Source organism: Desmodus rotundus, chromosome 4, assembly GCF_022682495.2.
Source record: "Desmodus rotundus isolate HL8 chromosome 4, HLdesRot8A.1, whole genome shotgun sequence".
Taxonomy (NCBI): domain Eukaryota; kingdom Metazoa; phylum Chordata; class Mammalia; order Chiroptera; family Phyllostomidae; genus Desmodus; species Desmodus rotundus.
The window spans coordinates 20,948,375-20,962,220 of NC_071390.1; the positions used below are offsets into that span (position 1 = coordinate 20,948,375).

Sequence of the window (13,846 nt, forward strand, 5' to 3'; positions counted from 1 at the left end):
GAGAGAAGACTGGAAAGAAAGGCAGGTCTAGTCATGAAGAAAGAGATGCGTTTGTTGAGAATTGGGCCTTTACCCCGAATATTGACGTAGGTGCTGAACTTGATCATATTTGCTCATTATAATACTCTGGGTAAGCAAGGGTAGATTTGAGAAGACAGGGATACCAACTAGGAACCCGCGTAACCATCTCAATGACTGGGTCGGGGCCAGGCCTAGGGCTGGGTCAGGACATGGGAGGAAAGCAGGAGTGGTTTGGACATGGCCCACCTGGGCCACCAGGTCCCATTTCCTACAGGCTACATACGTGTAGAGGAAGGGATGAGGCTCTGATCTCTGGCCTCTGTAGGTTGGTTGTTGTAGTCCTTTGGTCCAGTCACTGGGCAGCATGGAAATTATAGTCTGTGTTCAAACAGCAGATTCCTTGGTGAAGAAAGGGAAGGATAGAGCTGGGGCTGTGAAAATGGGTGGGCTCTATGGCCCTACAGGCAGGTAGAGAAGCCTTAGGCTTTGTCTCCTCAGCTTTGCCCAGACTGCATTCTGGTCTTGCCTAGTTTTAGCTTCATCTTTAAGCTTCCACAGGCTACTGCCGAATGAACTTTAGAGAGCTCTTAAAGGTGAGACATACCTGTGGAAATGCTTCTACTCACTGGCCTATGATCTACCCATGGACCTGGAATCTGGGGCTCCAAACCTTCAGCCCCAGAAAGTTCCCCTTTACCCAGGCACCCAAGATCAAGGACCTCAACTCCCAGACCTCCCATTTCCCCAGGTCTCAACATCCTGTTCAGGGACCCTCTCTACCTCCTGGCCCTAAAATCAAACCAAGCAAAGACCTCAGACTTGGGATCGCCACTCACTTATTCGGAGTCCTCTGATTTAGGCAGACCACACTGGACCATATGTATGATGGCCCTCTCTCACACTCTGCCAGAACCCAGTCACATGATGACATCTGCATGCCTGAGCTGTTCTCCAGAGTCCTTACACATGGTTTGGAGTCATTCTCCAACCCCCCCCCTCCCCGCCACTAGAGGTGGGGTATGAGCAAGGACAAGAACAGGTGAAAGTTCCCAACTAAGCCCACCTGCCCCCCCAACCCCAGCTGCTAGGGTGGGTGGTTCCCCGCTTGGAGGCTCTACTAGTAGGCGATCCTGGGGAACTTCCCGGAGCCATACGACTCCAGGGAATAACCTGGCCCCCTTCTTCTGTCTATGACCCCAGGGACCCATTGAGTACAAGTCCTCCTCTGGGCACACAAGGAGCTCCAAGCTAAATCTCAGGTGAAAAAACCACAATTCAGCAGGATCATGCACAGGAAGCAGATTTGTGCTTTTGCCCATCCCCAGCTTCCCACTCAGGAGCTGTATTGGACCCAGTCTCAAGAAGAGGAACAGGACCCCTCCCAAACCAGGATGGGGCTGAGGAGGAGGCTGAGGGATGACTTGTTCCTAGTTCTGGGCCTCTGGGAGGAGACGTAGCTTAAAGGCTGGCAGCACGGCCTGGCTTTAGGGCCAGGATCAGAGCCATCCAAATCCTGGATGGAGCCAGGGTATTGTCCTCAGACTTCACTGAGCCCGAGAAGCTATCTCAGATGTTCATCTGAGATGTTCATCTCAGGCCATTCAGCTTCGCCACCTCGGGACCTCCATGAGGCTGAGGAGTAACAGCAGGCCTTGACAAGCCTGAGAGGCTGCCCCACTTTGCCAAGAGACTGAAGAACTCCCCCTAGTCCCATATGAAAGTAAAGGACCACCTTAAACCCAAGATGAGGCTAAGCAGAATCCAAGCTGTAGGTACCAGGTGAGGACAAAGCTGAGTGGCATTCTTTACCTTTGTACCTTGGACAAGGGATAGTTGGGGGCCCAGGATGACGCTGAGAAGCAGTATCCAGGGTCCTACCCTAAGCCCAGAACCAGGCTGAGGGGTCACTTGGGTAGAAGTGGGCATAGGATCAAGGCCTCTCCAGAGGTAGTCTTACTAAATCCAGATAAACGGAAAGAAACCTGTCAGAGTTGCTCTTGTTTCTTGTCTTAGGGCGTCTATAGGGGTGTGGGATCCTCCAAGCAACCCTGTGACTCTTGTTACTAAGCCAGAGGGCCCTGCAGGTAGCTTTCCTGTGGCAAATCTTCCCTCAACCAGGGGCTCCAGGCATCCTGGCGGGGGGAAGGGTGGGGGAAGGCATGGGCCCAGGACCTTCATGGAAATAGGAGAGTCTTGAGGAAAGGGTGCAGCTCTGCAGATCCCCCTCCTCCCGACAGGCTAGAGAAGCTAGCATTGAACCAGGAATGAGAAGTGCATTCAAGCCCAAGCAGAGAGCAGCTACTGGGCTGTCCAGGGAGGTGGTTCAAATCTTAAGAGTTGCTACTTTTTTTGCTGACTGACCTTGGTTGAATCATCTTTCTAAACCTCATTTCCTGTGTCTAAAACTAGTTCCTCACCTATAAAATAGGGATAATATTAGTACTTTCCTGAGGGGGTTATTAGAAGCATTAAATGAAGAATTATTAAAGACCAGCAGAGAGCCTAGAACGTTAAATGTTCTTAAGTGTTAATTATTTTCATCATTGGAAATGGCCACTTTAGCCAATACATTTAGGTTCAACAACTTCCTCTATACCCCACAACCCTGAGGCCCTTAGCTGTTCAAAAACACACAAGCTGCGTATATATTTCTGGAGTGCTTTCCAACACCAACACCAATTCTCTGTGGACACCAATGGTTGTCCTACAAGTCAATTCAATTCTGACACTAAGTACCTGGAGTCAGGTCAGACCCCACAGGTTAAGGGCTCGGTTCCGTAAGACTGCCCCCATTTCAAGTGCCGGTCACACAAAAAAGAAATAAAAGTAAAATGATATAGATTTTTTTTGAAATGCCAGCTGCAAGTCACTGGTAGTTCTGATCGACTGGCTATAAACTGGGGATTTCCATGCTATAAATTGGTTTGATAATTTGCTAGAATGACTCAGAACTCTGGGAAATACTTTACTTCCGTTTACAGGTTTATTGCAAAGAACACCCCTCAGGAAAAGCCAGGTGGAAGAGAGGTGTAGGACAAGGTATGGGATGGGGGGTGTGGGCCTGCAGCTTCCATGCCCTCTCTGGATGCCATCCACCCTCTTAGCACCTCGATGTGTTCACTAACCTAGAAGCTCATCAAATTTCCTTGTTCAGAAGTTATTACAGAGTTCAATCTGTCTTCCCAGGAGGCAGGGGATGGGGCCGAAAGTTCCAAACCTCTCATCACTTGGTCTTTCTGGTAACCAGCCCCATCTAGAGGCTGGGGACCACATCCTCATTTGCATTAAGGCAGGTGGGAGCTAAAGGGGTTCATTATGAATAACAAAAGACATTCCCATCACTCAGGAAAGTCCAAGGGTTTTAGGAGAGCTCTGTATCAGGACAAAAATCTGAGGATAAAGACCAAACATATTTATTATACACAGTATTTAACACACATATATATTTCAACATTGCTCCAGAAAAGAGTATTGCACACAGGCCCCACCCTGGCCCTCTCCAACTACCAGGCACCTTTCCCTGGTCACAGAAATGATCTCAGCCTGTGTCAGTCACACAGAGGCCCTGTCCAGATGGTGCCCACGCCTCTGGGCCTGCGTGGTCTGATGCCTGAAGGGTAGTCATAGGTCCCCGAGGTGGGGTGGGGGGTGGAGTGCCTGAGTCCCAGAGGATGTTTTCATAAAGGCTTAGAACTGGGCCCAAGGGCCGTCCTTGAGCCCCCGCCTGCTCCAGCAGAGCTCTGACCAAGCCCACAGTGAGAGGGGGCTCTGCTCCAGGCTCAGGGAATGGGGTGGGGGGCTTTGACTCATCTGGGAGGTGTGTCTGAAGTAGAAGCAGGAGCTCGGCTGGAGCTAGTTCTGGTGGACACAGGCGGCACAGGAGGGGGAGATGAGCATCAAGCCGGCGGTGCCTGGCAAATTCGGCTAATAGCAGTTTGAAGATCTCACTTCGAAGAAGGGGGCTGGAGGGGCCAAGGGCCAGGCCTGCCTCTAGAGCACGCTCCCACTGCTCCTTTTGCACCAGCTGCCCCACAGCTTGGAGTACAGCTTTGGGCCGCCCACTGCCCAAAAGCAGCTCCAGCTCCAGTGCCTCAGGCCTGGTCCCCTCCTCACCTAGTACTGCCAGGGCTCGGCGATACAGGGGGAGCCCTGGGCTCCCTGCCCCCCAGCCAGGCCCACCCTGCTGCTGTGCCAACTCCACAAAGGGTGGCAACCATCGTGGTTCCAGCTGGCAGAGGCACTGGCATAGTAGTTCAAAGAGGGGCAGTACCCCGTTGGGGAGTTCCTTTCCAACTGCTGTACCCCCTAGTACCTTCTTCCACACATCAGGAGGAGCTTGGGACCTCAATCTGCCATTCCCATCTGGTTGGAGCTGCAGGGCCCTGAGGATAGCACCCCAGGCTGCTGTAGGAAGGGCTTGGAAAATGGTGTTCAGCTGGGCCAGCTGGTCTCCCATCAAGTCGGTCCTCAGTAGGCGTGCCACTTCCTGCTCTGCCAGCTCAGTCCAGCCAGCCTCCTCATCATCCCCAGACACCAGCTGGGCTTTGAGTTGCTCTAAGCCCCGGTAATCCCGGAGCTCGGCCCTCAATGTCGTCAATAGTGTAGATGGGGACACATGGCCCTGAAGGATGGAGGCCAGGGCCTGAGGTGCCCGGAATATGCTGCTGTGTCTCAGTTCCTCTGGGGTGAGCTGGGCTCCCCGTAGGCTCCGCCGTTGGTAGTACTCACAGGCTTCCTCAAACACCAGGTCTCCAGCTGAAGGCAGCTCAAGGCCCTGTGAGGCTTCCCACCCGACTTGAAACAGACCCAAGGCTGAAAGCAAACAAAGACCCCCTCGTGTCTCCATCTTCTCCTTGTCTTCTGTGCCAGGGGCTGGGGGTTCAAGCAAATGTACTCGGTCTGTACTGAGGACCTTCCTCTCCAGCAGCTGCCCACTGCCCATGTCCAATAGTTCCAGTGTGGAGCCCAGCACACAGGCCAGAGTACCATGAAATGTTCCCAGCGCTGCAGACCCTGCCAGGCCTCCAGGTGCTTCCTGCAGCGTGCCCACAGTCCGGGTGCCACCGTGGGACTGCACCAGGCTCACAGTGCCCCTGAAGTCAAGCAATAGCAGGCCCTGGGGAGTTGGGGCCCAAGTATGTACAGTCAATGGCTGCCTAGGGGACAGCAGCCCAGGAAGGCCTCGGAGCAGGGTCCGGAAGTCCCACGTGTCCCCTCGTCCAGGATTGAGGCTCTTACTGTAGGAGAGGCTAAGACTTGGGGCAGCCACCATCAACTTACCCTTTCCGGGGCTCCAGATGAATAGAACATGGCCCACGCCAGGCCAGGTGGTGGCAGTGGGCACCAGGAAGAGGTCCTTGCGAGAGGCCAGGAGTCTGAACGGGGGGCAGTGGTGTATAAGGGTGTGTGTGCGGCCCAGATTGGTGCCAGCCTCCCCGCTGGGCTCCAGGGTTCGGACGCACACGTAGTGGCTGAAAGCGGCTGAGGGCGGCTGTAGCGGGCACTCCGCATCAGCATGTCGCTCCTCGCACCACACCAGGCGGCCCCGAGGCGCCGCCACGGCAACCACACGGGACGCACCGCCCACACACAGCTCGGTACTCTGAAGCAGTCGCCAGCCAGGCCCCACGCCCGCGCCCCACACCTCCGCCAGGCCACTCTCCCACACCAAGACCAGCGCGGGTCGCACGGGCCATGGCAGGAAGAAGGCGTCTAGAGGTGAGGGGTGGTCCGCCGGCCAGGCGCGCTCCAGCTCCTCGCCGGGTCCACGCACTGCGACCAGCAGCTGCGGGGCTGGCGCCCCCGGGGGTCGCAGCAGCAGCAGGTGGCGGCCGTCCGGGCTGCAGCGGACTCGGAGGGCTGGGTCTGCAGCCAGAAACTCCCGCAGCCGGGCCGCGCCGCCGAAGTTGCTCAGGTCCGAGAGCAGGCGCAGAGTCGCCACACGCTTCATGGTGCCGCCCGCCCCGGGGCACGCTCAAGCCCCGCCGCCCCGTGGGGCGAGGGCTGGCTCTGCGTCCGGGGTTCCCAAAGGAGGTCGAGAGTGGAGCTGTGACTTCCGTCCGGGGTGAAGGGGTGGGCTGAGGCCGAGCCTGAGAGTCCGCTCCGCCCCACCCCGCCAGCTCTGGGCTGGCCCTGTTGGTGCCCCGCCTGCGCGACAAAGCTCGCGGGGTGGGGGTGGGGGGGAGGAGCCACCAGAGCCGGGCCGGGATGAGCTACGGAGCACGCGGGTCTTGGCGCCTCTGATCCCACTATCCTTTCGGACGCTACTCCAGGTCCCCGGAAGCCGGGGGGTGGCCAGAGTTTGACTTAAAAATTGGTGATTCCGGTCCCGTTGAAAGCGTCCTGCCCCAAAGCTTCCTTTCCCTTGCAGACTCTCTCTCTCATCCCAACTTACTCATTTATTCATGAAATTGTTGTTTTTTTTTTTTTTTACTCGAGGACTTTTTTTTTTCATTGCATTTTTAGAGAGAGAGGAAGGGGAAGGAGAGAGAGAGAGAGAGAGAGAGAGAGAGAGAGAGAGAGAGAGAGAGAAACATTGATTGATTGCCCCACATAGGTTCCCCAACCCTTGATCGAACTCTCAACCCTGGCATGTGTCCTGTTCCGAATAGAACCTTCAGCCTTTCCCGGTATGGGAGGATGCTCCAACCAACTGAGCACCTACTCTGAGTAGACAGCCCCGAACAAAATAAAAACCCTCAATCTCATGGAGGTGGCAATTTAGGTGAAAATAATTGCAATAGCTAATATTTCCATACAAGCCCCTTTTACAGATATGGAAAATAAAGTACAGAAAAATATTAAGTAAATTGACCAAAATCACACAGCAGTAGAGGCAGAGATGGGCTTTCAACCACAGGCAATTTGAGGCCAGAGTCAGTGCACCAAACAACTTTGTCAACAATTCATCACCCAAACTAACAGCTTGCTAGAACACAAAATTAAAACATACTTTAGAAGCAGTGAGTTTGTGTATAATTTCTCCAGCAACACATACATGTTAATATGTATGTAGGGTCCTTTCCATCTCTGACTGCCTTCTCAGGTGATGTGGTATTCTTTCTCCCTCCAAGTCTGGTGCCTCTTCCTGAGGCCTGCTTCTCCCTTTCTTTCCCCACAAATTCCCCGGGAACCTGCATCCATTTCTACTTCATCAGCTTCATTCTGTCCTCTTGCTCTCCGCACAGAAACACGCCTATCTGTCCTGGCTTAGAAGTCACTCTTTCATCCTCATCTTCTCACTGCTCCATCTCCCCTTCCTTTCAGTCAAGTTTCTTGCAAATATCCTCTAGCATTTGCTGCCTCCATTGTCTCTTCTTCCACTCATTCCTCAAACTACTTACCCGAAAATCCCTCCTGTGGTTTCCACGGCATCTTTTTCTTCTACCTTCCTCTTTTCTAGATAATACTATCTTCAGAATTTTGTCTGTTGTTGGTTCATTTTCCTCCACCATCCTTTAAATGTATGTGTTTAAATTCTATCTTGACCGTATTTTTCTTTTAACCTTTTTCCTAGGCCATTCCGTCCCATCTCATGGCTTGAGCCATTACTAGTAAGCCAATGGCTCCAAAGTATCTCTGTTCGAGTTCCATAAAGTCACTGAAGTCAATGCCCAGCATATTTTTTTGAATCTTCCATTTTGCATGAGAAAACAGACTCAGGTTATTTGCCAAGTTAACACAACCTTATACGGTTCTTTGCACCGAGTAGGCACACAGTAACTCATTAAACGAGTTTGTTTCTTTATACGGTTCTTTGCACCAAGTAGGCACAGAGTAACTCATTAAACGAATGAGTTTGTTTCCAATCTTTCACTTATAAAGTTGTCATAAACAGCTCGGAAATATATATCTTCGAAGATACATTTATTCCTACAAGTGGAATTGCCGCGTTCAGAGGTTGCCATATTTAAAAGCATTGCTATTCCAACTTGCATCCAGTAGATACTTAATAGATGTTTCTTTTACTAATTTCTTTTTCGCGGTGCATTTCGGGAGTCATCGTCTTTGTGATGCTTGCTGGGAGTCGTGGTCTGAGCCAGCCTCAGGGCGTGGACAAACCTATCAAGCGGCAGGTTTTAGGACCCAGCGGGGTACTGTGGGCCTGGGGAAGGGCCGGGGGAGGTCGGGAGTGGAGCCGTAAGCCCGGAGCGGCGGCGTCGGCGGCGTCGGGAGCCAGCGCGCCCAGCAGCGGCGCGGGTGGTGGAGGAGGACCCCGCAGCTCGGTAAGCGGCGCCGGCCCAGGCCGGTGTCTGATCCTGGCCAACCCCAGCGGGTCCTGCCGTACTAGGCCTTGGCCCAGAGGCGGCTCTGGGGGCGGGGCCTGAGCTCGCTTTGGGGACGACGAGGGTGACGAGGGGCGGGGGCGAAGGAGGGAGGACTGCTGCTGAGGCGGGTTGAGGCTGCGTGGGACGGGGAGGCTGGGTCCGGGGCGGCGGAGCGTGAAGACGCTCGTGTGGAGGCGAGGCCCGCGGAACATCCGGTGCCGGGCACGTCCCTCTTGGTTCCTGTTGGGCCCTCCCGGCAGCCGAGGCACTGACCTTTGACTTCAACACAGGGACAACCCTGACCCCTAAAGCTGTCTCCGCTCCCAGATTGTTCCCGTCCCTGGGTGGCCTTCAGCCCTGCCTGGCCCTGGGGTGAGGCCTTGGGGCAAGACCTCTGAGAAAGACTAGGGAAAGGCCGGCCAGCCCCAAGTCTTCAGGTGTCGGGAAAGGCTCCATCATGCCCCTCTTTTTTATGACTGACGGGCTTCAGCCCACCCTTCGCACAGAATCAATGAAGCCACCGTGTTTTCTCTGGGTTACTTGGTATGAACCTGGGAAAGGAACCTGTTCCCAGGCAAGTGTGGGGAATAAAGTAGTTCCCTTGGGAAGGAGAGCTCTCAGAAGCTGTGGAGTGCCGCCTCTGCAGAATGGGGGAAGTAGAAATTTGGGTCAGGCCCGAGTAAATGTTTCTTGATCATCAGACCCTTCCCGGTTATTCCTCTACAGAAAAAGTTTTGAGCTGAGTGAGAGCTGTTTCTTTGCTATTCTGAGCTCTCAGTGACTTTGTAAACCGGGGCAAGTATGGTTTGTGTACCTGCCTTTAGCACAAGTTAGCTGGAATTATTTGGGTGTGCCCGTTGGATTTGTGTGCACAGTACTTCCTTTGTGAAGACCTCTCAGGTAATCAGTCTGGAGAAAGGTGGATCCTCCTTGTCAGGCAGAGAGGCTTGGGTGCAGTCAAGATTCGATTCCTCGCATAACCCACCGGGGGCTGTGGTCGAGGAAGGCATTGCTGCTGGAGGGGTGATGGACGTCGAAACTGCTTTACAAGAGGTCTTGAAGACTGCCGTCATCCACGATGACTCAGGGCGTGGAATGGAAGCTGCCAAAGCCTTAGTTTAGCGCCAAGCCCCCCTTTGTGTGCTTGCATCCGACTGTGATGAGCCTGCCTGTCAAGCTGGTGGAGGTCCTCTGTGCTGAACACCAAATCAACCTAATGAAGGTTGACGACAGTAAGAAACTAGGGGAATGGGTAGGCCTCTGCGAGATCGACAGAGAGGGAAAACCCCGTAAAGTGGTTGGTTGCAGTTGTGTGGTGGTTAAGGACTGTGGCAAAGAGTCTCAGGCAAAGGATGTCATCGAGGACTACTTCAAATGCAAGAAATGAACAAATAAACTTGGCTTTTGTTTCTAAAAAGAAACCCAGCAACTTGAAATTTCACATAAAGTCAAGTTTAAGAATTCATAATATTTGGGGAAAAGAGCCAAATAAATAGATTCAGGATATATGAAGGTGAACTGTTTATTCAATATGCATTTATTGAGCACTTGCTGTGTACCTGGCACTGGGATAGAAATATGAGTATCTTTCCTCAAGGACATCAGAAAGATATAGTACTATGACAATTGTAGTGCTGTGTGGTACGTGTCCTTATAGAGGAATTTATACAGTATGAAGGGACCACTGCCATTGCCTGGGAGAGTCAGAGAAACCTTCCCAAGGGGGAGATACTTGAGTTGGGTGATGAAGATGATTAGGAGCTTGCACAAATAAGGAATGGCATTCCAGTCAGAACAGTATGTGCGTAGAAACGGTGAAAGCGTGAGGAAGAAAAATAACATGACGCTGAAGTGTCAAAAATTGGTCCCAATCAGGATGCGTGGTGGGGAAGTTGTCACGAGGTGCTTTTTTCTTTCTGATTTTTTTACTTATTGATTTTATTTAAAATTTTAAAACATTGTTATTCTATAACAGTTATCCCAGTTTTTCCCCCTTTGCCCCCCTCTGCCCAGCCCAGCCCCCCTGGTCCCTGCACCCCACTGTTGTCCATGTCCATGGGTCATTCATACATGTTCTTTGACTAGTTCCTTCCCCTTCTATCCACCATTATCCCCCTCCCTATTTATTGATTTTGGAAAGAGAGAGAGGAAGAGGGAGAGAGACAGAGAGAAAGAAACATCAATTTGTTGTTCCACTCATTCACACACTCCTGTATGTATGTGCCCTTGTTTGGGGATTGAACCTGCAACCTTGGCCTATTGGGATGACCCTCTAACCAACTGATTTACGCGGCCAGGGCAGGAGGTGCTTTTTATGTTAGGGAGTGATGGAAGTGAAAATTAAAAGTAATGAGAAATGAGGCAGTGAGACTAATTAGAGTTGTTGCAGTTGGTTGAGAGTCTGAGTACAGTGTGGCAGTAAGAATGAAGAAGAGGGGAATGGATAATGTGGAGATAGATGCAACAGGACTTAGTGACTGGAGAGAGAGAGTGGGATAAGTTTTCTAATTTGTGAGATTGGGTGAATGGGAATTCCACTGGCCTGGAAAAAGTAGAGCAGATCTTTTAAGAGTTGGGGCTGGAATACTTACCTGGTGGGGGAGATACCATGGTCACGAAGGTGGTTTTCTCAGGGCGAGGCTTATCCCTTGCACTCTGGATGTGCTCACCCCTGTGATTTCCCCCAAATGTAAAAAAAAAAAAAAAAAAAGATTTGGCGCTGGCTGTGGAAAGACACATAGGGGAGATAGTCTGGTGTGCCGAGATCGAGTTGCTTGTGGGATGTGCACATGGAGACATCAGGCAGCTGGAAGTAAAGACGCTTGATGAGCTTAATATGTTGGCAATAGCTCTGAGGAAGTGAGAGCATATATGAAAAAAAATCCTGGGGAAAAATGTTTATTTTGTTTGTTTATAAAGAAGTATCAGAGAGCAAAAAGGAGAAAGGACTCATGGACATGGCAACAATGTGGTGATTGCTGGAGGGAGAGGGGTTTAAGGTGAATAAATGGTAATGGAAAAAAATACAATAAAAAATTTAAAAAGAATGCAAAAATAAGAAGTATCAAACTATGTACTTCTTCCATTTAATAGTGAGCTTCTCAAGGCAGGGACCATAACATAGTGGTTTTACTTATTTTATTTTTTAAAGATTTTATGTATTTATTTTTAGACAGAGGAGAAGGAAGAGAGAAAGAGAGGGACAGAAACATCAATGTGTCGTTGCTTCTTGCATGCTCCCTCCGGGGGACCAGGCCTGCAACCCAAGCATGTTCCTTGACTGGGAATCGAACCAGCCATCCATTGTTCCTCAGGCTGGTGCTCAATCCACTGAGCCACACCAGCCAGGGCATAACATAGTAATTTTAGGTCCCCTTTTTGTTTTATGCCTGTTAATATAAGGTATTGATAATTGTTAGTTATTAAGTTATCAGGAAATCAATTTACTTTGCAAGGTTGCAGTTACCTTTTTGGGCTTTTTAAAAAAAGAGTTTTGTTTATTTTTAGAGAGAGGGAAAGGGAGGGAGAAGAAGAGGGAGAGAAACATTGATGTGTGAGAGGTACATTGATCAGTTGCCTCTTGCAGACCTTCACCTGGGGATCAGGCCCGCAACCCAGGCATGCACCCTGACTGGGAATTGAACCAGTGACTTTTCGGTTCAAAGGCCAGCACTCAATCCACTAAGCCACACCAGCCAGGGCTGGGCTTTCTTTAAGAAGATTATGGGAATCTGTTTTATAATTTTCAGTTTATACTTAGGTGGTATTCATGAGGCTTGTATGGTTCAGTAGGAAAGGAAATGAAGAACTCATGAGTGACGTTGTACTGCTTGAGGAAGTTCAGGGCTCGAGCAGGAGATAGACAGTATTAATTTACAAGAGGCTGCTGCTCATTGAAAAGAGGATCTTACAACAGATTTTCATTCTGGGAGATGTCAGAAGAATGTGATTTTCAATCAGAAATTTCTGAAATCCTGTCAAATTTAAGTTGATTCCTTCTTCTGAAGGTGCAAGTGCATTCCTTCTTGTGTAAAATAATTTGAAAAGGGAATCTAAGGTAGTCATGTTTATTTAAACCTCTTCATCTGTATTATTAGTTTGTGAAAGTAGGCAGACTCGGTCAATTCTGATGAGACTGGATTGAATTCTCTGAAGCTAGTTCACCTTTTAGTAGGTACAGACAGTGGCTGATACCTAGAGTGGAGATGGGGGGAAGTTGCACGTCTTGCCACTTGCTGCTTAGTCTTGGGAAAATCCCTGAATTACTTCCACTTTCAAGGATAGGCTAACCACCTCCTCAGAGGTGAGCACTGGCCAGGGCACACACAAGATGCTGGTGCTGCCCCTAGTGGTCTATGCACTTACTGAGCAGGCTGGCTCTGTCCTGCTCCTCCGGAAAGTAGGGGTGATGCTTGTTAGACAATATTCCGAGTTGAATGACTTTTCTTGGGTAAAGTGGGAATGTTGATATTATGGGTGTCAGTTTGGAGTTCCCATAGAACTTTACCTAAATCTGGATTTTGAATGTTCTTCTAGTCAACATCTGAGTTTTTGCACTAACAGGATATTCTGATAGGGAGAAGGGCTATTACAGAGCAAGATTTAGTGGCCTTCCAACTTACTAGTTGTGTTACCTTGGGCAAAGTAAAATCAGGGTAATGGTACCTATTTCATCTGGTTATTGTAAGGATTAAATACAGTATATTTAAAGCTCAGAATAGTGCCGCATATATGGTGATACTCAGTCATGTTATTTATTATATGTCACTCTCAGGGGAACGCTGTGCTTTGAAAGAATAAGTAACGAATCCCATCCCTAGGAATTACGGAAAGAAAAGTGGTAGAATAAAGGGATGGTGGCCTGTCCTGGAGCTCTCCATAAAGGAGGGAATTCAGACAGATGGCTTCAAGAATGCAGTAGTCCCTACGCCTTTTGGAAGATACAAAAGACTTGGAGTGACTAGCACTAAAAAGCCATTCAAATGGAAAGGAGTTGTCTGCTTGTTTTAGAGCCAGCCAGTAGGGTAGGATTGGGGGAACCTGTGTTCCATGCTAAGGAATAAGCTGTGGCAAGGAACCATGTGGAGTGGTAGCAACGCAATACAGTGCCCATGCCTATGTCCGGAAAGTAAGTGAAATACAGATTCAGACAAGACTAAAATTTATATATTTACTTATTTTATTTTTAATATATTTTTACAGTTTTTAAAAGAGATTTTATTTATTTATTTTTGGATAGAGGAGAAGGGAGGGAGAAAGAGAGAAACCTTAATGTGTGGTTGCCTCTCACGCGCCCCCCACCAGGGACCTGACCTGTGACCCAGGCATGTGCCTTGACTGGGAATTGAACTGGCAACCCTTTGGTTCGCAGGCTGATACTCAATCCACTGAGCCACACCAGCCAGGGCAGACAGGACTAAATTTAGAAGGCCAATTTAGATTATGTGGACCAGCAAGTGAACTAAGTCCTTGGGGCCTTCAGTAATGAAGAGGCATATTAGGAACTAGTTTGAGAAATGAAGGGTTGAGATTTGGAGGAATACCTTGCATTCCTTTAA

The 13,846-nt window shown here is 50.1% G+C and overlaps 2 protein-coding genes and 2 pseudogenes across 5 annotated transcripts in view; 3 read left to right on the plus strand and 1 right to left on the minus strand.

Moving 5' to 3' along the window:
• Positions 1-3,430: 3,430 nt before the first annotated feature.
• HPS6 (HPS6 biogenesis of lysosomal organelles complex 2 subunit 3) lies at positions 3,431-7,800 on the minus strand. The gene is made up of 2 exons (XM_024555408.3): positions 7,365-7,800; positions 3,431-6,461 (listed from the first exon to the last, which is right to left on the minus strand). The coding sequence occupies exon 2, from the start codon at positions 5,969-5,971 to the stop codon at positions 3,560-3,562; it is 2,412 nt and encodes an 803-aa protein (XP_024411176.1). The 5' UTR covers positions 5,972-6,461; positions 7,365-7,800; the 3' UTR covers positions 3,431-3,559.
• Positions 5,672-13,846, plus strand: part of ARMH3 (armadillo like helical domain containing 3) — a 177,232-nt gene continuing 169,057 nt past the window's right edge. The window contains exon 1 of one of the 4 annotated variants that reach the window (XM_045191405.3): positions 5,672-5,739. The gene's annotated coding sequence lies outside the window, so the exon portion shown is untranslated. Of the gene's footprint in view, positions 5,740-8,101; positions 8,247-8,451; positions 8,863-13,846 lie in introns of those variants that run through there. The other 3 variants (XR_008426770.1, XM_053923505.1, XM_024555706.4) reach the window with 3 other exon arrangements.
• LOC112300213 (small ribosomal subunit protein eS12-like) lies at positions 8,936-11,461 on the plus strand (annotated as a pseudogene).
• On the plus strand, positions 10,872-11,001 carry LOC112300521 (U1 spliceosomal RNA; annotated as a pseudogene).